The sequence below is a fragment of the Thamnophis sirtalis genome, unplaced genomic scaffold, assembly GCF_051295495.1.
Source record: "Thamnophis sirtalis isolate CommonGarterSnake01/CBP01778 unplaced genomic scaffold, rThaSir2_p1.2 scaffold_2, whole genome shotgun sequence".
NCBI lineage: Eukaryota > Metazoa > Chordata > Lepidosauria > Squamata > Natricidae > Thamnophis > Thamnophis sirtalis.
In genome coordinates this window covers 139,229,887-139,252,077 of record NW_028261382.1, presented here as the reverse complement: position 1 = coordinate 139,252,077, position 22,191 = coordinate 139,229,887, and the positions used below count along the sequence as shown (strand labels likewise).

Sequence of the window (22,191 nt, the reverse complement as noted above, 5' to 3'; positions counted from 1 at the left end):
CTTTCAAAATGCAAGTAGCACCAGTCTGAGGAGAATGATGTCCCAATGGACATGGGCTGTGAGAGAAATGGCTTGTCTAAAAGGATTCATAATGTATCCTTTCTGCCAGATCTGAAGAGATGGGTAGATATAACCAGAGAAATTGCAGGTCCTCAAATTATCCATAAAGAACTTTACAGGTTATTTGCATCTTCAATTGAACCTGAAAGCAAAATGGTAACCAGCTGCTCACTGAGCAGAGGTGTAATGTGTGGGGGAGGTGTAATTTAGGACGAGCACACCTAAATGTTGTGCCAGTGATTTTGCACATACTGAACCTACAGATGCTCTTCAAGGATAGCTCACTTAGAGTATGTGATTAACTGTGATTTTATTATTTGACTACCCATTCAGGAGCTGTTTGAAGTTACAATGGCCTTGAGCAAATGCAACTTAGGCTCGGTTCCTGAAATTATAGCCACTGCAACACCTCCATGGTCACATGAACAAAATTTTGGTGCTTGGCTGCCTTCCAACTCTGTTAATCTGTTAAACTATAAACCTGTATGTTTTATTGTATTGTTGTTCTGGTTTTATAGTGATCCACCAACTATGACTTCAGGGGCAAATCTGAGCTTCTGCCTATTTCTATATGGTCCACAAGCAGATGGTAGGTGGGCAGCAGATGCCACCTTCACTCCATTCTGCCAAGTCTTTCTCTTCCCCCCCCCCCCTAACTAATTAATCATTAGATATGAAGTAGATGCTGGAGTTGTAATGTTTCTTCATTATAGCCTATAATTGTATGTGATCAAATTAAATTCTGAATCAGTTTAAAATCTGAGTAACATCTAAATAGAATCTTATACAGGAATTTTGAATTAAATCTTATATGAATTTGCACATTTCTGTGCCATTAAAAAAAGTTGAGCACCACTGAATCTATTTTTTCAGGGATAAGAAGTTAGAGCAAATTTTCTTTTCCAATTTTAGGTACCATTTTAAGAACAATATTTATTAAATGATTGCAAATACAATAAAAAGGTCGGTCACCACTAAAGATATTTATTTGAAGAAGTTCAGATCACAAAACCCATATCGCTTTTCTATATATGAAATATACACAATAAATCAACAAATCTAAAATTGCAAACAAGCAACAAATAGATATTACACGTACATATTTAATACACATATATTAAAATTTAGTGACTGAAATGAACTATTTTTTTCTAAAAACCTCAAATCACTAGCACAATATATTTCTTAGTGGGGAAAATGGAGATCTACATTTTCACAGACTGGCATCATTTCTCCGGGAGTTTTTCAAACCGTTCCAATAGTGCTCTTTGTATGTTACCTGGTATTTCTTGGTATTTATCTCTGAGATCTTTTATTGCATTATTGGTCTGTAAAAGAGCAAAGAACAAGGAAAAATATATTATTTTATTTCTCTGGAAAATATGGAAACTACATTCATATTATACTTTTTAAATGCCACTGTGAACAATGAAGTGCTGAAATGAATAATATCACATGTGTAACTGGATTTATACTTTAAATTATATTTGCCTTTATTTTTTAAATGGTGTGATTCCACAAGCAATGCATATAATCCAAAGGTAATCATTAAGAGTAAATATTATTAAGTGTAAAGTATTGTATACCAGTGTTTTTCAACCACTGTGCCGCGGCACACTAGTGTGCCGTGACATAGTGTAAGGTGTGCCGTGGGAAAATTATTTTATATATAGTCAATATAGGCACAGAGTTAAATTTTTTTAATATTTTCTAATGGTGGTGTGCCTCGTGATTTTTTTCATGAAAAAAGTGTGCCTTTGCACAAAAAAGGTTGAAAAACACTGTTGTATACTATGATATTTTGAACAGAAATATTAACACAGTTCAGTAATTTTTTCAGAGGTTTAGATGCCTGCCATCACAAACTTTCTTTATCATGGACATACTATATAAAGACTTATGAATAAATAGTATCAATATAATGGCGAGTGTTATAATTGAGGTTTCTGCAGTTCACTTAAATTACCTTTTCAGCTAATTCTTCAGCTGATATATTTGGATCGTAAGAAATGGGATCTCCTATGTATGTGCAAAATTTCACAGGAAATCCACCATATATAGGAACAATTGGCCATCGGGTACGTTCATACAACCATTTGAATGGCCCTGTGTGCAAAATAAAAAATATGGTCATGTTCCAACAACAACAACAACAACAACAACAACAACATGATATGGACTGAACAATATTCAAAGTGCCCTGATTGGAAAGAAATGAAATCCATGCAGTTATATCTTAATTGTATAAAAAATGCATACCTCTATTATTATGCAGAGCAAATGTCAAAGTTCTATTTCTTTATAGAATTATTAGCCATTTTGTCTTGTTAATTTCCATCGGTATAAACACACAAAAATGCAACTAAATTGTAGCTAAAGTAAAGCTGCATCTGCCAGCTTTACACCTGAAGAAATTTAAAGAAAACACAACAAAAAGAATCACAGATAAAAAGAGAAAGAAACAAAGACATAGGAACCCAAAATAATAGGATCAGCCAATTTGATTGAAGTCCAAGGCCAAGAAAGAAAGAGATGGAGAAACAAATGGATATAAGAAAACAAAAAAATTAGAATATTTTAAATCAAGGATCAACAGTCTAAGCACAATTAAATAGAAATACAGTTGAAATCAGCATGGTTTTCTTCCATAAAATATGCTTCAGCACAATGAGTAAGATGCAAGTTGAATTTTTCTTACATATTTTCCCAAGTGTTCTGTATCCTTCTCGTAGATTTTTTGTAAATACAGGAATGACAGGCTGTGAAAGGTAGGGGAAAAGTAGCCAGAATTAGGGCAGTATTTCAGCCTCTACAATTTAAAGATCATGTATTAGCACCATACATTGAATAATTAGTACAATAAATATTATCTCTATTCACAAAGGAAATTATACCTTTCTCAGTGTTAGATACCTCACTTTTAAAACTGGTTTCTAATAAAACGCATAATATTTAATGTATTTTTAAAAAACCTGAATTTGAGGGATTCATTCAACTACAACAATGTTCAATGTATATGAATGGGTTCTTTACACCTTAATTTCTGGAGATTCATAATGTGGCAATTCTAAGCTTTCAATTCAACTGTCTATAGCAATCTAAATCTGAAATGGGACAATACATCAATAGTTTATTGAAATCAGCCAATTTATAACTAAAGATTTGAAGTTGTCTTTTCAATAAACCAAAATTGCAGCTAACAACTTTTTAAAGATAAAGATAACCTACTTTTTATTGAATTGGAACTGCAAAGTGCTAATCTTATCACTAAGAGTTTTAGGATTATTAATGCAAGAATAAACTGCATTTCATGAAAATTTAAACACATCCACTACTGTATGTTATGGTTATGAAAACAAAAAAAGATTTTTAAATAATACTGTAGCTATTTGATATGGACTTTTTTATGCAAGATGAAAATTTGCCATATAAATTTTCTTAACTATAAATTTTATTAAGTAAAGAAATGAGATATTCAATTCATATGGTAATAAATGTATGGAATAGAATCACCATGCACTTTTAACACTACAACTCTGAAAACAGAATATAAAACATGAATTTTCCTAAAGACATCTTTTTGTAAATCTCATGGATTTTCAATGGGAAAGATATGAAAATGTTTTCTAAATAAACAAGTTTATTTACCAGAAAAGTTATCTTTTGTTGTCCATTTATGTCTCTGGCCGAGAACTGTTTTTTGCATTTTGATTTTATTTATCTGTCTGTCTGTCTGTCTGTCTGTCTGTCTGTGTGTGTATATGAATATGTATATATATATGTGTGTATATATATGTGTGTGTGTGTATATGTATATATGTGTGTGTGTGTGTGTGTGTTTTATTTGTGCTGATAAATAAATAAATTTATTTATCAGCACAAATAAAAAAACACATATATAACAAAGGCAACAGTAAAAATATTGGGTTTCTGTTGTGATGGACTCTTGTGACGAGCCGAAGGACAGAGAATGGAAGTGTGACCTTCCTCCCATAATTGGGGCTTACCAGGTGTTGTGACTTTAAATATATATATATATATATATATATATATATATATATATATATATATATATATATATATATATATATATATATATATATATATATATATATATATATATATATATATATTATATTATATTATATTATATTATATTATATTATATTATATTATATTATATTATATTATATTATATTATATTATATTATATTATATTATATATATATATAAAGTCACAACCCCTGGTAAGCCCCAATTATGACACTTCCATTCTCTGTCCTTCGGCTCGTCACAAGAGGCCATCCAGACAGAAACCCAGTATTTTTTACTGTTGCCTTTTTGTTACATTTGTTATATTTATGCTGATAAATAAATAAATATATAAATATTATAGATAGATAGATATATAATTAGTTCATCTTTTTTGGGCTGCCCATTTCAATCAATGACTCTGGTGGCTTATAATTCATAAAATATACCATTTTTACAACTAGAAATTTAAACAACATTTTAAAACAATAAAAACATCAAATTTAAGATAAATAAGAACAAGGTATTTAACCTGGTTAGCAATATAGCCAGGAAACTGTGCCCTTGGCACATTCAGGACATTAACCTCAGGAACATAGCCAGGTTTTTAAGGCCTTATGAAAGGCTAAGAAGGTAGGGGCCATTCTGATATCTGAAGGGAGGAAATTCCATTCAGCGGGGGCCATTCTTTGGCTGATGGGATCTGCAGCATGCTCCCTCTGCTCGACCAAGTTGGATGGGTAAGAGACTCTTGAAAAAAGACAATCCTCAGGTACCTCTGTCTCAAGCCATGTAAGCTTTACAGATAATCACAAGCACCCAGAATTGTGAAAGATTCCCTAGAAAGTGGAGGTTGGAGACCAAATAAAAACTGTCCAGGCTACTGGGTCAAGCAATGGTCCTTTGCGGAGGGGACACACCACTGCCTCTTTAAGAACTGGCAGCACCACTGCTTCTCTCAAGGATAAATTAACTATTGCCCAAACCCACTCAACAGGTCCCCTCCTGCAAGGCTTTAGTCAGAAGGGACATGAATCTAACATACAAGTGGTCAAACTAGCAGCTGAGAGAGCCCAGTGCTCTTCTTCAGGTTCAACAAGCTGAAACTCTTGACAGATTACCTTGGAAGACATAGTCACCATTACCCCCATAAACTTTGCTCTAAAGCTGGAGTCCAGTGTAGAATGAATGCAACCGATTTGCATTGCATGTGTAGTATATTCTTCATAGTAACCGTTTAGATAGACTTTGGCATTTTTTTTCTCCAAGGAGGAACCAAGTCAAGACCACTCAGAACAGGGCTGCTCAGCAACCATGAGCAGACACAATAAAGGCAGAGAAGTACTTATGTTTCCCCCACCCTTATTGCCATGAGGTAGTCATTAATAGTGGCTCTAGCTTGTGTCTGATTGTCTTCACCAGTGACATTCTAGGTATCTTTTAATCCACTTAAGTTCTTTTTATTCTCTCGTGTACCATGGGAAATTTCAGGAACTCTGGGCGCAAAGAAACTGCTCAGGCACAATCTGATCTAAAGATGCTTTATTATTCCAGGCAGCCACCAAGGCTTTAATTGGACTGAGTATTAGACTTTCCAGAATAACCCCAAGTTCTCCCTGGAACCCAATTATCTTCATTAATCTCGGGAAGAGGTGGGCTGATCCATTAAGTTCAGCCTCCCTGCAGAGGGAGGTAGCACCTGAGAAACGAGGGTCACCAGTGAGTGGTCTGTCCATAGCAGGGAGAAAGCAAAATCTCCCCGAATTACTACTACTACGAATTGAGCCCTGGACTACTTGGGTCAGGTCTGTAGCTGCCATGAGGGCCATAAATTTCTGATACCTCTGGCCTGCACCTAGGTGTGTTGAAATCTCTCAGCACCATAAAACTAGGGAAGTCCACCACCAGGCCAGTCATAGAATCAAATAAGTCAGTCAGGGAAGTTGCTACATAGCAAGGAGACTGGAACAACACCAACAACCTAATAGACCTCTCCTTGGTGGCCAACTTAAGAAATAGCATCCCCCAATAGCATCCATAATTTGTGGAACAAGGCCCCTGAATGTTTGCCAAGGATCCCAGATATTCACCGCTACTCTAATCCTCACAGTAGGATTACGGAGTAACGGAGTACCATTAAAGACCGTTCAGAAGACCGTTCAGTGCATTAGAATGGGCAGTGGTGGGCTACCCACAAACTTCATGGTTGCTGTGCATGGGGTGCAATTCAAGGTGCCTATTATCATCTTTAGAGCCCCTTCGGAATACAGCCAGAACTATTGTCCATTCTTTCTGCCCATCTAGTAAGATCTGCAGAGTAGCTGGGCATACTACAGGTTCCTTCAATTAAACAGTGTTATCAGGACCTAAAATATCATGCCTTCTCTGTTGTGGCATTTGCCTTCTAGAAGACAATCTCTAAAGAGATCCATATGGCTCCTCATCATAATGATGTTTCATACAACACCAAAAGCTTTACTGTTTTCCTAGACCTCGGAGCAGTATGCCTGCTGACCCTCTATAAGTTGTTTTTGTTGTTTTGTTTAGTTATTATTCTCTTTTGGAGATCTATCTGTTTCTGAATTTTTTATGTTCATTTTAAAGTACAAGTTGCCAAGACTCACAACCAGAGATGGGTTCCTACCGGTTCGGCCCAGTTCGGCTGAGTAGGTAGTAACTCAGCCTGCCATGACCCCGAACCGGTTCTCTCCAAGATGCCATAGGCGATGCCATCTTGTTTTTTGCTTCTGCGCATGCACAGAAACATTTTAGTACTGCAGATGTGTGCATAGTGTGCATCAAGCGCAAGCGTGCGCAGCTTATCCCTGAGCAAACGGGCAGTAGCAGCAGCAACCCCTGCTCATAACTATCCAAAGGCAAAAATGTTCACCCCACGATTCATCCAAGTTATCCACAGGTTGTTGTTGGCTTTTGGGGGGGAGGAGGGTTGCAGAAAACTTAGCTCAATGGCTGGAATGATGTAGATGACATGAAGGTTTGAATTAATGATTGTTGGAATATATTTCTATTTAATCAAGTGTCCATTGTAACCTTTATTATGTTTTTTATGCATAGCAGAAAGCTACTCACCACTTTTGCATCTCTAGCCACATGAGCAAAGCCTCTCCGGCTACCCCATAGTAAGCCATAGTTCTCATCACTAAACAGTGCTTCTCGGGTTCCACCTGGTAAAACTCCCAATAAGTATCCCATTTTCAGAATTTTAGTACATTCTGACCTTCCATTATGTGTAAGGCCTTCCACATTATAAAACAGTTTTATACCTGTACAAGATACATGCAAAAACATCTTTAGAATATATACAATATTATACCTAAAAATCTTCTACACATATAAATAAAAGTATGGCTCTCTTGAGTTCTCTTTTGTAAGTCATATATAAAATTAAATCCTGTGAACCAATGGTCAAGAGAACACATAAAGAAACAAGTATTATATTCACATATTGATAACAGTTTTTAACATAATTATTAAGGAACATAGCTGCCTCCTTGTGCTTCTGAATGATCATGCAAATGCTTCCTATAATATGGATATGTTTCAATTTTTGTCTGAAATGCTACTAAATGTAGCTTTCTACGGAAGAGCCAACTTCAATGTATTTTTTGGATGCTGCATAAAACCATGGAGATGGCCTTGAAAGAAATATTCATTAACCAATACAGAAACAAGGGCACATATATTCCTTAAATCCTGGGAAAGGAAGTAATCTTAAGAGGTTCAATCTGGTTTCCCCTTGTAGACATGCTGGAAAGATTCTGTTACTATGGCCTATCTTAATGACATTAAAAAGTTACAAGTACATTTTTATTAAAACGATGGGACCTGATATTCTTCATGTATACTCAGCAATACATTTAACAGAGCATAATGTCTTTTATATTCAGACAGAGTACAAATATTAAACAGGTTTTGTGGGGCTTATATTACTTGCTGACTATAAAAATGTATGAAACTGGAATAGTAGAAGGCTGCACCTTAACTAATATATCTGTAATTAGTTACACATATTCAGATATAGGTAATGTCCAGCTAAACTAAGTGGGAAAAGGCAGTGAAAGTTTGCATAGACACGAACATAATTTCATTATGTTTAGCATGGTGAGAGCCAGTTTGATCCAGAAGTTAAGGCACCAGGCTAGAAACCAGGAGACTATAAGTTCTTAGCTATGAAAGTTAGCTGGGTAACTTTGAGGCAGTCACACTCAGTCCAGCCTACCTCACAGGCTTGTTGTTATGGGGAAAATAGGAGGAGGAAGTGTTGGATATGTTCCCTGCCTTGAATTATTTGTAAAATAATAAAAGTGGGATACAAAATAAATAAATAAATAAATTACCCCATTACTACCACACAACCTTCAGGCCCCTCTTACTGAATGGAGATTTTAAACAATAACTAATAGAAGGTTAAAATCACTATCAGTAAATTTTTTGTGACAGAGCATTCATTCATTTCTAGTAAAGACTAGCTCTCCAGTCAAAGAGTTGATAAAAAGTAATACAAAAATCAGACAAATTTGCCAAAAAAATTCTCCCCAACAGATGAGGAATGAAAAAAACTGGGCAAAACCAATAAGTTTATTTTTAGAAAGCATTTTGTTAGATTGAATTGAATTGAATTGAATTTTATTATTTGTATGCCGCCCTTCTCTGGGAAGGACTCAGGGCGGCGAACAATTCAAAAGGGGAAAAAGGGGAACATAAAACGAAATACAGATAATTAAAATAAGCAAGAGTCACGCAACCATACAAGTCGAGAGGGGAGGGAACTCATCAACCCCAGGCCTGCCGGCAAAGCCAGGTTTTGACGGCTTTTCGGAAGGCCTGGAGAGAGGTGAGGGTCCGAATCCCTGCGGGGAGTTCGTTCCAGAGGGCCGGAGCTGCCACAGAGAAGGCCCTCCCCCGGGTAGTAGCCAGATGGCATTGGCTAGTAGATGGAACCCGGAGGAGGCCAACCCTGTGTGATCTAATGGGTCTGTGGGAGGTAATTGGCAGCAGGCGGTCTCTCAAGTACCCAGATCCAATACCATGAAGGGCTTTATAAGTTACGACTAGCACCTTGAAGCGTATCCGGAGACTGATCGGTAACCAGTGCAGCTCGCGGAGGATAGGTGTAACGTGGGTGTACCGAGGTGCACCCACAATCGCTCGCGCGGCTGCGTTCTGGACGAGTTGAAGTCTCCGAATACTCTTCAAGGGCTGCCCCATGTAGAGCGCATTGCAGTAGTCCAGTCTTGAGGTCACGAGGGCGTGACTGTTGCGAGCGTCTCCCGGTCCAGGTAGGGACGCAACTGGTGCACCAGACGAACCTGGGCAAATGCCCCCCTGGTCACAGCCGACAAATGGTGTTCTAAAGTCAGCTGCGGATCCAGGAGGACCCCCAAGTTGCGAGCCCTGTCTGAGGGGCGTAGATTTTCACCCCCCAGCCTGAGTAATGGAATATTGACCAGATTTTTGGGAGGGAAACACAACAGCCACTCGGTCTTGTCTGGATTAAGTACAAGCTTGTTAACCCCCATCCAGACCCTAACAGCCTCCAGGCACTGACACATCATGTCAACCGCTTCACTGAGTTGGCACGGGGCGGACAGATACAACTGAGTATCGTCCGCATATTGATGGTGTTTTATCCCGTGCCATCGAATGATCTCACCCAGTGGCTTCATGTAGATATTAAACAGCAGGGGGGACAGGACCGAACGCTGAGGAACCCCATATTTCAGGGGCCTAGGGGTCGACCTCTCCTCCCCAACTAACACTGACTGCGACCTGTCCGAGAGGTAGGAGGAGAACCACCGAAAAATGGTGCCTCCCACCCCCACCTCTCGCAATCGTCGCAGAAGGATACCATGGTTGATGGTATCGAAGGCCGCTGAGAGGTCAAGAAGCACTAGGATGGAGGAATGACCTCCATCCCTGGCTCTCCAGAGATCATCGGTCACTGCAACCAAAGCGGTTTCCGTGCTGTAGCCAGGCCTGAATCCAGACTGAAAGGAGTCTAGATAATCAGCTTCATCCAAGGACCGCCGGAGTTGCGAGGCCACCACTTTCTCAACAACCTTCCCAATGAAGGGGAGGTTGGAGACTGGACGGTAGTTGTTCAAACTGGCTGGGTCCAGTGATGGCTTCTTCAGGAGGGGTCTCACCACCGCTATCTTCAATGCCGGTGGGAAGAAACCCTCCCAAAGAGAGGCATTCACCATCGCCTGGATCCAGCCCCGCGTCACCTCCTTGCTGTTCGCGACCAGCCAGGAGGGGCACGGGTCCAGTACACATGTGGAAGCACTCACCGCTCCCATGGCCTTGTCCACTTCGTCAGGAGCAACAGGCTGAAAATCAGTCCAGAGATGTCGTTCAAGACCTTCCCCCGGTACCTCGGCTGGCTCTGCGCAATTGGAGTCCAGGTCCATCCGAAGCCGAGCAACTTTGTCCGCGAGGAACTGGACATATTCCTCTGCTCTACCTTGTAAGGGGTTCTCCGCAACCCTCGTATTTAAGAGGGAGTGGGTCACCCTAAACAAGGCGGCAGGGCGAGACTCAGCGGATGCTATCAGAGCGGCAATGTGGTTGTTCTTAGCTGTCCGTATTGCCAATAGATATGCTCCGATGCAGGCTTTTAAGAGTGCTCGGTCTGACTCGGATTTACTGGCCCTCCAGCGGCGCTCTAGGCGTCTCTTTTGGCGCTTCATCTCCCGGAGGTCCTCGGTAAACCAAGGGGCCCTCCTGGATCCACTGCCGCGGATTGGCCGTAAAGGCGCAATTCGGTGGAGAGCCTCAGACGCTACCGAGTTCCAAGTAGCAACTAAGGTCTCCGCCAAACTGCGGGCGAGAGTATCAGGCATAACTCCAAGCGCCGTCTGGAAACACTGGGGATCCATAAGACGCCTGGGGTGGAACCACCTAATCGGTTCCTCCTCCCTACAGCGGGGGATTGGTCTCCGAAAGTCGAGCCTCAATAGGAAGTGGTCCGACCATGACAGGGGCAAGATCTCACTACCCCTCAGACCAAGATCACAACTCCACTGCTCCGAGAGAAATACGAGGTCGAGTGTGTGACCCGCTGAGTGAGTCGGACCCTGGATTACTTGGGTCAAGCCCATGGCTGTCATGGAAGCCATGAACTCCTGTGCTCCATCAGAGTGTTCTCCGAGCGAAGGCAAATTGAAGTCCCCCAGTACCATAAGTCTGGGGAACTCAACCGCCAGCTCGGCTATTGACTCGAGGAGCAAGGGGAGGGCTGTTGCCACGCTGTTGGGAGGCAGGTACGTTAACAACAAGCCCACTTGACCCGCAAGGTCCATCTTCACCAGCAAGGACTCACACCCGACAAGCTCCGGAGCAGGGATCCTACGAGGAGCTAAGGACTGTCGGATAACAATGGCCACTCCCCCGCCCCTTCGCTGGGGTCGCGGTTGATGAAGCACCTGAAAACCCTCTGGGCACATTTCTGTGAGGGGGATGCCTCCCTCCGGGCTCAGCCAGGTTTCAGTAATACATGCCAGGTCTGCCCCCTCGTCTGTAATTAGGTCCTGGACGAGGTGAGCCTTGTGAACTACAGACCTGGCATTTAGCATCAGCAACCTGAGACCAGGGTCCTGACTACTCACGCCATCTGGCCTTGGAGTGGAACTCACAGGGCTGGAAGGAGGGATACCTCTGATATAGGGAACCCTCCTTCTCCGGTAATGGCTTGCCCTGAAGTTCCCACCATATCTGCCCCTCCCCATTATGACCCCAATGTTCCGGCCCACTCCCGCATCTGTGGTCCCTCCACCCTCTCCCCCCGCCGCCAGATTCATCGGCAGGCCCTTCGACACACACATCCAAGGGCTGGAACCGAGCCCGGTCCCCCCAGCACTTCTGCCAAAGCACTCAGTGCAGGAGGACCCGGCTAAACTCCCAGCCCACCTAACATACCCATGCATACAACCAATCAATCCCCACAATACAAGTTAAAATAGAACAACAATATTATAATAAAAGTGGGAACATTCAGTCAGTCACAATCATACCATACTCTCCCCACACATTTAAAATATAAAAATTTAGTAAAAATTACAGGTATATAAAAAATTATGAATCTGCGCAGTCCGGGCAGTTGCATAGTCCAAGGAGGCCAGAAAGTAATGTCCAAGCCTCCCGAAACCAAGGCTGAATGATATTTGAATGAGCAGAACAGTATAAGTAGAAAATTGTACATGTTTTGAAGATCATTTAAAAGAAAGTTTTATTTTTCCTTATTATATAGGCAAAGAGAAACAGAAAATTTATTTTCAATAATTTGCCTGGACATTTTTTGTTCTCAAACAACCAAAAAACATTTATCTAAGTTGCTTATGGAAAAAAAAGATGTTAGTAAAAGTGGAACAGACTTAAGCTGCTCTGGCTCAGGCTACAAAAATGGTATTTTTCAGTAACAATCAAAATGTCGAAAATACATTCAAGAAACTATATAAGCTTGCATTTTACAGGAACTATGTAATATTTTAAAAATAAATTGTAATTATGCCTGTGTTAAAGATTTGCAATACAGCGTTTGTGCAGGAGACAACATGTTTTACCTGGTATTTTGGAAAAATTGTAATCAACCACTGTGCAGCAAAATCTGCCTGTTCTTAAATATAACCTAGATACAAAGTAGAAATAGTCTAGAGGAAAGGCTCCATGGTAAAATACGATAAGCCCTGGTCCTTCTGGTATTTTATCCATCCCATGTATCTCATAACCTGTTTAAAGGATAAAATATAAGAGTTTCAGTATTGCTTTAATAAAAATAAAGATTAAGATTAGCATGGAATCTAGAGAAAACTGCAGTCAATATAAGCACAGTTATTGAGATCAAAAAACTGAATCAAACTCTTTGCTATAATCTTCAGCATTTATACTGTCAAAATACCAAAAGTTATGAGACTGATAGATCTCAGCCTCATCACCTATTTCCAATTTGATGAACAAATATAGAAACAGATTAGAGGATTAAGCTTTTGAATCTCAGGATTCACAGTAGAGAATGTAGTGCAATCTCTAGAAGTAATAGTCGTCTCAGAGATACAGTCCAAAATATGGATCTCTTTTGTGCCATTCCATGAACGGCTTTCATGGAATCAGATTCACAAGAGAAGAAAATAATTACAGAAGAGTGTTTTTCTTGGACACAGCCATCGTAATAAAAAAATAACAGCAATTTACATATCCAGGTGCATCATAAAACAATGTGCACACAGCTAAAGAGGATAAAACAGACAACTTTGCAAGATTAGATGCAAGGTCTTAGAACATCCCAAGCGAGGCTAATAGGAAGAAAATTGTGAGAAGATTCACTGAGATAAAGCTGCATCTACAAACTATTCAAGAAAGGAAGCAGCTACAGGTTGTTTTCAACTTACAATGGGACTGGAATTTCTGTCACTAAACGATAGTCATAAAGCATGACATCATTTAGCAATGGCAATCCCAACAATCCCATTAAAGGAATCCCAAAATCATAAGGTGAGGAAATTTCCTGCTGGCTTCCTACAAGCAAAGTCAGTGGAAGAGCTTGCAGAAAGTCCTGGGCTATGAGGTAGCATAGAGGGTGCTGTCAAATAGGGGATAAAGCAAGGATGGTGCAAGGAAGGGTGCAACAGAGCATCAGGGAGGATGTGCAAATGTGGATAAACATGTCACGCTTCAGGAAGAGGTGCAGTAGGGTCCATGAGATGCAGTGTGGATTGGGAAGAGTGTGCCAGGGTGCATGAGATGTCTGGGTTGGGGAGGCTGTGTGTGAGGCTTGATGCATGTTGGGAAGGAAGCCCTGATGGCATACAAGCCATCACCCCAGCCAGCTCCACCACACATGCACATGCGCCTCCCACTAACCAGTTGATTTCTGGGTCTCTGCTGTGTATGCACGGGGAGCAGCATATGTGGAAATGCGCACACATGTGCACGTGCATGGTGGTGGGGGGAGCACAGAGTGATGCAGTGCTCCCTCCACACTCCATTTTGGGGCCCAGGATTCTTCAGGGAGGCCTGCTAGGCCAAAAACGGGGTTTGAGGGAGTTGCGTGCGCATGCTCAGGAGTGCGGGGGTTGCCCGCACACACTCAGGGGGCGGGGCATGGAGGGGTGTCACACTCACATTGCATTATGGGTGTGGGCATGTGCACGTGCCTTTTGGCACGCAATGAAAGGGAGGAAAGTGTGTATGGGAGGATTCCTGGGGGTGCATGAGTGGCCAGCATGGCATGAGCACAAAGGGATTGGGGGGAGGCTACATGAGCGCAGAGGGGCAAGTGGGGGAGATTTACTACAGCAACTTGCAATTTTCCTTGTCAGCTGTTCCACTGATTTTCTTGGGACACTAGCAGGGAAGGTTGCAAATGGTGATGTTATGATTGCAGGACATTCACATGACTGCAGGAGTACTGGGATAGCCAGAACTCCAAGGATTGGTTGTAATCCACCATTTATTCAATGCCATTCTAATTCATGGAACAAATGGTCATAGGTCAAGGATTCCCTGTATAGGCGAAGGAAACAGAAAACCTACTAATCTTTCCTCACTGCAAACCTATTAATCTACACCCAAATAAGAAGAAATCAACAGCAGAGAAACAAGATCTAAGATGAAACAATACTCACCCCAAGTGTTACCAACACTGGTAACAAAGCTACGGTATATAAACACCCAGCAAACTTTACTCCCCTGCATTGTTATATATATATACTTTAATGGATGTCAGAATATTCATAAATGTATCATGCTGCCACAGAAATCTACTTGCCTTATATAACCAAGCAGTAAAATATTATTGAAGAAGGCGCTACAATGGCATTTCATAATTCAGAAATATAATAAGCATTGATAAGCCCATTTTTTTTCATTTTTTGCAAATTTCTATTCCAGTCATTCAAATTATTCTGGGAAGTATATATTTTTGAATGTCAATTCATCACACAGAATTGTGTAGATTCAGATCTACAATTATTGTTAATAATTAAATAACAAATTTCAAGTTGCTATAGAAATCAATTCAACATTCAAATAAAACAATATCAAAACATAATATACAGCAGCTATCCATGATTATTGGGGTATGTGCCAAATGCTAGCTTCAAGAGAAGTACCATATTTTTCGGAGTATAAGATGCACCCTTTTTCCTCAAAAAAGAGGCTGAAAATTTGGGTGTGTCTTATACACCAAATACAGCATTTTTGCCTCCCGAACCCCCTCCCATTCACCAAAATGGCCGTGCATAGCCTTATGGAGGCTTTTAGAGAGCTCCTGGAGGCTGGGGAGGGCAGAAATGAGCAAAAAACTGGCTGTTTTTTGCCCCTCAGCCCCTAGCAGCGGTCTATAAGCCTCCATAAGACTATGCATGAAATTTTTTTGACGAAAAATGGGCCAGTTTTCGTTAAAAAACAGGCTGGGTTTTGCTCATTTTTGCGCCCTCCAACCCCCCTCAGGAACACTCTGCAAGCCGGCCTCCCCCCCCCAAGGCTATTCATGCTTTTTTTTAAAAAAACGGACCATTTTTGGGAGGTTTGCAAAGTGCAAAAACTTTTTTTTTTCCTTTTGGAAAACTCTTTAACTGATTGATGCGAATTACATTGATCAAGTGCTGTGCCAGCATAAACACCTACCTATCTACTGCATTTCTCTCTATCTCTATTTCTCTCTCTCTATCCCTCTGCCTACCTATCTAACCCCCTCTCTCTCCCTACCTACTCTATTTCTCTCTCTCCCTTTATCTGCCTACCTACTCTCTCTCGGTCTATCTTTCTACTGTATTTCTCTCTCTTTCTATTTCTCTCTCTCTATTCCTCTATCTACCTACCTACCAACACTCTCTATCTCTCTCTATTTCTCTCTCTTTCTATCCCTTTATCTACCTACCTACCAACTACTCTCTCTCTCTCTCCCTACCTACCTACTATATTTCTCATTCTTTCTCTCCCTCTCTATCCCACTATCTACCTATCTACTTTTTTAAAATTTGCCTCTTCAAAACCTTGGTGTGTCTTATACTCTGATGCGTCTTACACTCCGGGAAATACGGTATCTATACTGCTTTTGAGAACCCCTTAAGTAAATATTCCCATATTTGAGAAATAGTAGCAGTAATAGTAACAGTATGAAAGGAAAATATGACTTTGAATTAATTTGGTACCAATTCCACAAAGCACTTTGTTATTACCTACTAGTGTCTCCTTAAGTCAAATGCATTGTTTCCTGGACATACACAAGTATTTGTGAGCCCAGAAAAAGATGCACCTCCAAACTGTTATGCATATACACACATGCATATTCCAAAATTTGGTTTCAGATATGAAGCAATGCAGTCCTTGAGCTCTCTTAGAAATATATACTAGTTTGTAACCAAGGAGCCTTCTGTAAATCATTATCTCGGTTTACTTTTTTTTTCAGCCCAAAGGTAGCATTCGTCTTTAAAACACTTGCTGAAAAGTAAGTAGATCTGGACAATGAAGATGACTTATTCATAGCAAAACCATACACATTTTAGAAAGATAAAAAAGCAGTTTCAGTTGTTTCTATGCAGCACTCTCCAGAATAAGAAAAATACTGATAAGTTTTAGCACATAGCAGTATAAATCAACCAAAACAATTTTATCCCAAGCATGTTCATGCTTTTCTAACAAGATAGGGTTTCTAATCTTTTTTTTTTGGGGGGGGGGGGAAGCTAACATCCTGTTACCTGCATTCCTCCAATAAGTTACATGCAGTGAGATTTTTATTATTTCTTACTGTTTTTCTGTGCTTTGCAAAAAAAAACATTTATCACCAAGGGAATTACATGGTTGTCATGATATGTGTGTATGCACTTACATTACCTAGATATTTCACATTAAATCCAGTGATATGATTATTCCCCACACATAATTAAACAATGCAACTTGATGGAGGGTTCTGATGCTCACGTGATTGCTGCATGTGGTCCCCCTATGCCATTTAAGGTTATTATAAATCACTGTGGTATTGTCAACAAAGCCACATCAACGTGTCAGTCAAGCAGGAGATTAAACTTACCATGCCACAGTGTACCATACATGTCCCAAAGGTGAGCCACAGTCCTCCGTCCATTGTCCCATGATTGACTGAGATAATCTTCCTTTAAGTTAACTTTTCTCTTGTAAATATGCAAGAGAAAATTAGAAAGATAAATAAAACCAAGAATTATTAAAACAGGAGAAAAGAGAAGTAGGAACAGTACTGAAACCCAGAAAAAGTATGCTGAGTAATCCGTGAAACTGTTTATGATATTATATGGAGACATATTGATATTGTTCAGTAATTCCATGACCCAGGTCATATTGTCTTTCCCATCAGAAAATGAATTCATATTAGTTCTTTCCTGTTTAAAACTAAAAAAGCAATGTGATAGAAAAACAGCTTCTTAATATTGGCCCTGGATGCAGACAATTGTTAAATAGCTGTTATTGTTGCAATAGGCATCAATCTATTTCCATATCCTAAAGATTGTCCACATTCCACGAATTAGTCAAGGAAGCCACTGCAAAAAAAAAAGGTATATTTAAACTCAGAAGCGGATCATGGTGTTTGCCTTTCAGATGTATTGGATATGAACTCCCATAGTCCCCAACTAGGATGCCCTTTCATTCCGGTTTAAAGTATTTCTAGGCAAAAACTCATTCAAGGCAATTCCAACAGACAAAATCGTAAGCATACAACATAAATAAGACCTTCCATTTCCACAGAGTGAAAGTGTCTTCCAGGAACAGGAAACGGAGCCATGAAAGACTGGCCTGGGAGAAAAAAAGCCCTTCACCCTCGCCCCCGCCCCCCGATCAAACTAATTCACCGGACCTCAAAGATGCCAAGGGCCAGCGTGGGGAGGGTTCCCTGGGCCTTTGCACCTATCAAGCGCTTCTTCTCCATTCTGAGAACGAGGCGTCATTTTCCACTGATTCTGACGGCAGCGTTTCGACTCTTCATCTCATGCTTATTCCTCCTACAAGCGGAGCTCCTGCCTCGCCCCTAAAGATGCCGGCCGAGCAACTTTTGGGAACCGCGCCCTCGCTCGGGATCACTTGAATCTGGGCGCTCCATCCAAGGGCTCTAAGCACAGCACCGGGAGGTTCCTGACAGCATCCCGGGCGCGAACGAATCTAGGTAGCAGGAATGACCCCGGGCCGGCTCGGCCCAAAAGCGTTTGATGCAAGACCAAACGGGGAAACCGCGCAGAAACCTGCAGCGCCGAGAAGCCGCAATGCAGTACGAAGTTGCGCATCATGTAGATGCAAAAGGAAGAGGAGAAGACCTTCAGCGCCGTCTTTCCTTTCAGGGCTACGAAGCGCAGCCGAGACTGCGAGGAAGGATGTGGCTTTTTCTTGCCTTTTTTCTGGTCTGGACCATTTTAGACTGCACAAGCTCTAAAAAACAACAGGAGTCTCGGCATCCCGAAATATAAACCAGAGTCGTCGTTCTGTTTTGCTTTGTTTTTAATTTAAAAAGATTAACTTTAGCGATAGGGAGCTTTTCAGCGGGAAAGCAGTGAAAAATAAAACCCCTACCTACAGTCTGTTGTGGTACGTTCCATCTGTTGTCTGAGCCCCTCGTCAAAGGATTTAAATGTGGAAGTGATTTGCCCAACCCCAAAATGAGCTATTTTAAGCAACTTGTGAATGGTGATATGTTCCATGATGCATTACAGACCCTTAATACTGCACATCTGTATCTTTTGGCATGTACTTAAAAATAGCTTGGATTGTGCTACTAAATGCTCTGTGTGTGTGTGTGTGTGTGTGTGTGTGTGTGTGTGTGTGTGTGTGTATGTATGTATGTATGTATGTATATATGTATATATGTATATATATATGTATATATATATATGTATATATATATATGTGTATATATATATATATATATATATATATATATATATATATATATATATATATATATATATATATATATATATATATATATATATATATATATATATATATATATATATATATATATATATATTACAAGGAACTGGCACAGAAATAGCCCAGCAGCATGCTTATTTAATCCATCCTGTCTGATATATATGTAATTGAATAATACACTTATTGGGTTTAACTGGCTAGTGAAAGATTATATTAAAATGAGGTGGTAATGATAATGGATTTTACAACACTATTACAAGTAGTATTACAAGTATTCCTATTGAGAAGGAAGGACTCATTGGAGAAGAGCCTAATGCTGGAAAAGATTAAAGGCAAATGAAGAAGGGGATGACAGAGAATGAGGTGGCTGGATGGAGTCACTGAAGCAGTAGGCGTGAGCTTAAATGGACTCCAGACGATGGTAGAGGACAGGAAGGCCTGGACGAATGTTGTCCATTGGGTCGTGATGGGTCAGACACGACTTCGCAAGAGTTACCCTCCTCTCCTTCTGCCTTTTCTTCCCTCCATCTCCCTCCCCAAGTAGATAAAATAGGGAGTTATGTACACATATAGTACAAGAAAATTGTGTTTTAATTGTAGTGGAGCACTTTCAAATTAATAGAGGCCAAATAATTTTTATTAATTTCTTGGAGAATCTATTTCACAAGTAAAAGAATTATAAGTATTTATTTCAAATACTTATACACTGTACATAATGGAATGCAGTCCCAACTCTGTTCAAAATGTAAACTGCAATGAATACAAAAATACCCTCAAATTAAAAGTACATTAAATACATAATTAATCCAGATTACAACACAATAGTCTTGGCTATTTCTAACAGGTAATTAGTTCTGGAATCTAATAAATCAATGAATCAGCAACTCTCTCAGATTGAATTTTGTGGATAAGTATAATCTTTATTGTCATTGTACTTACATACAATAAAATTGGTTGGATAGAGAAGAATCCTGAGAATACCATGGACAGCCAAGGAAAAAAATGGATCATTAGATAAATCAATCCAGAGTTCTTTTTTCAAGCAAAAAGTAAGAAAGAGAATGACCAGCAGCAAGTTTGATTACAAATTTGATTACAGTGACAATTAATGCCTTCACTGCAAGACCTTGTAGGAAGTTAGCACCCACCCCTCTCCTAGAAAAATGAAATATCCTGGGAAATATTGAAAAGGCATAATATCATATTTCCCTAGATCAGAAATGGAGAAACATGTTTTAGGCAGGAAACAGACACACTCTTAATAGCCCCCATTTTTCTTAATGGGCCATTAAAATGGCCTACCCAGTCTATTCTACATAACAAAAAGTCACCCTTCAGCTCCAGGGTGATGGAATTAAGACATGATAGTATCAGCCCTTTACCCATCTCACCACAGAGCACCTGGGAAAAAGCAATGCTCAACTAAATTTGGACTGAAAGCACAACCTAAAGAGGTGCCCCTGCATGATCCCATGGGAGTCTGACAACCAATAAGAATACATTTTCTTACACAGGAACAGGAAGCAGAGAGATGGGGCCAAACAGAGAGAATAAAGCCAGGAACATTCAGCCCTTCTTTCTCTTTTCTTCTTCACTCAACATCTTGAAGCATGTGATCACCTTTTCTGTTCAGCATCTCAAGCCATATGATCCTGTCCACCATTAAACCATCTTTCCAAGCAGCCTCCATGTTTCCAGTGTCTTTTTCCCTGCTTGGAACTGAACCCAGAACAACATTTCTTCCAATAACCTGAAGATGACTGGGGACATCTCTCTAATTACTAAGTATTGACACTGACTTGATGGCACATAATGAAAGTAGCGATTTCCACCTACAGGAAGGACATCATTAAGGCTGGCATCACCAAGAACCTCTTAGCTATTAGTGGGAGACAATTGTTGGGAAAAAGATAAGCAGAAATAGCAAACATTTTGTCACGGGCCACCGTGGGGAAAGGAAGGAAGGAAGGAAGGGAGGGAGGGAGGGAGGGAGGGAGGGAGGGAGGGAGGGAGGGAGGGAGGGAGAAGATTCTTGAACTTAGGCTCAAACTTTAAATTTTGTTAGAAACTGCAAAGCTCCATGCTTTTTGTTAACTGGAAAAGAGCACGAGGAAATTTGTTTTGTCTATTGACAAAATGCATAAACTCCAGGGGTGGGTTTCTACCATTTCTAACCTCTTCTATAGAAGAGATTCCACAAATCTACCATGCCGTTTAGAATCGGTTCCAGCTCCCTCCCCACACCCGTCTGCACCACTCTTGCCCCGCCTACCGCCCACTGATTGGCTGGCTGACCAATCGCCCTGCCCTCATCTAATAGTCCTATCTAAACTTTAAAGTCTTAAAGCTGTCAAGTTTGAACACCCCTGGGTTTTTTTTCTAAAGGGTTAGGGGTGCAAGGGTCTTGTAACTTGACAGCTTTAAGACTTGCGTGCTTCAAATGCCAGAGTTTCTGAGCCAACATTTTGGTTGCTAAGCAAGAGCGTTGTTAAGTGAGTTTCACATTTTACAAGTTGGGCACGCTCACCTAGTCACATGACTGCCAAGCCACTCCCATTCCTACCCAGTCACATGGCTGGCAAGTCACTCCCACAAAGCAGGCCACACCTACAGAAGAGGTTCTAAAAAAATTTGAAACCCACGACTGATTTATTCGATCATTAGCCTGCTTTCTAGTGTTGGAAGAAATGTCCATCTGGGTTCAGTTCCAAATGGGGAAAAAAACCACTGGAAACGTGATGACTGCTTTAATGATTTAATGATGAACGGGATCACATGGCTTGTGTTTCTGAGCAGAAAAAAGGACAGAGATGCTGAAAGTCCCTGGTTTTATGCCCTCCCTGGGCTTTGAACTTGAGTTTGTATTCTGATTGGTTATCAGACTCCCATGGAACCATGCAGGGGCAACTCTGTAGGCTGTCTCCAAGCTTGCTTGACTTGCTGGGTGATGATGTTATCTTCCCAGGTGTCATGTGGTGATATAGGTAAAAGGCTAATACTATCACGGTCTGAGGCCCAAGACTTAATCTCATCACCCTGGAGCTGCAGGGGGAGATCTTTGTTATGTAGAATAGACTGACTCAGGCCTTGATGGCTCATTCACAAAAGTGCGGTCGGCTGAGGTTCTGCCTATCTTGAGTTTCTACTTCTCTTTTTAGGGGAAATATTCTCCTTTTTTAATAT

The 22,191-nt window shown here is 40.5% G+C and overlaps 1 protein-coding gene across 4 annotated transcripts; it reads right to left on the bottom strand.

Moving 5' to 3' along the window:
• Window positions 1-1,023: 1,023 nt before the first annotated feature.
• LOC106545489 (DGAT1/2-independent enzyme synthesizing storage lipids) lies at window positions 1,024-18,696 on the bottom strand. 4 transcript variants are annotated; one of them, XM_087707049.1, is made up of 7 exons: window positions 18,649-18,696; window positions 17,144-17,243; window positions 12,675-12,839; window positions 7,183-7,376; window positions 2,759-2,819; window positions 2,027-2,166; window positions 1,024-1,388 (listed from the first exon to the last, which is right to left on the bottom strand). In XM_087707049.1, exons 2-7 carry the CDS (start codon window positions 17,163-17,165, stop codon window positions 1,287-1,289), a joined length of 684 nt encoding a protein of 227 aa, XP_087563175.1. In that variant the 5' UTR covers window positions 17,166-17,243; window positions 18,649-18,696; the 3' UTR covers window positions 1,024-1,286. The 4 variants fall into 4 exon arrangements, with proteins under 4 accessions (XP_087563175.1, XP_087563173.1, XP_087563172.1 ...); XM_087707047.1 differs by having other exon boundaries at window positions 17,144-17,627; window positions 18,649-18,676; XM_087707046.1 differs by lacking the exon at window positions 18,649-18,696 and adding an exon at window positions 17,942-18,424 and having other exon boundaries at window positions 17,144-17,627.
• Window positions 18,697-22,191: the final 3,495 nt, after the last annotated feature.

What these genes read in the sequence shown, in the direction of transcription:
- LOC106545489 (XM_087707047.1), bottom strand. Translation starts at nt 17,456, where the DNA reads ATGAATTCATTTTCTGATGGGAAAGACAATATGACCTGGGTCATGGAA. An exon ending in CAATTTTTCCAAAATACCAG is followed by an intron (nt 7,377 to 12,674) that starts GTAAAACATGTT and finishes TATCTTGTACAG; the next exon opens with GTATAAAACTGTTTTATAAT. An exon ending in CAGAACACTTGGGAAAATAT is followed by an intron (nt 2,167 to 2,758) that starts GTAAGAAAAATT and finishes TTTTGCACACAG; the next exon opens with GGCCATTCAAATGGTTGTAT.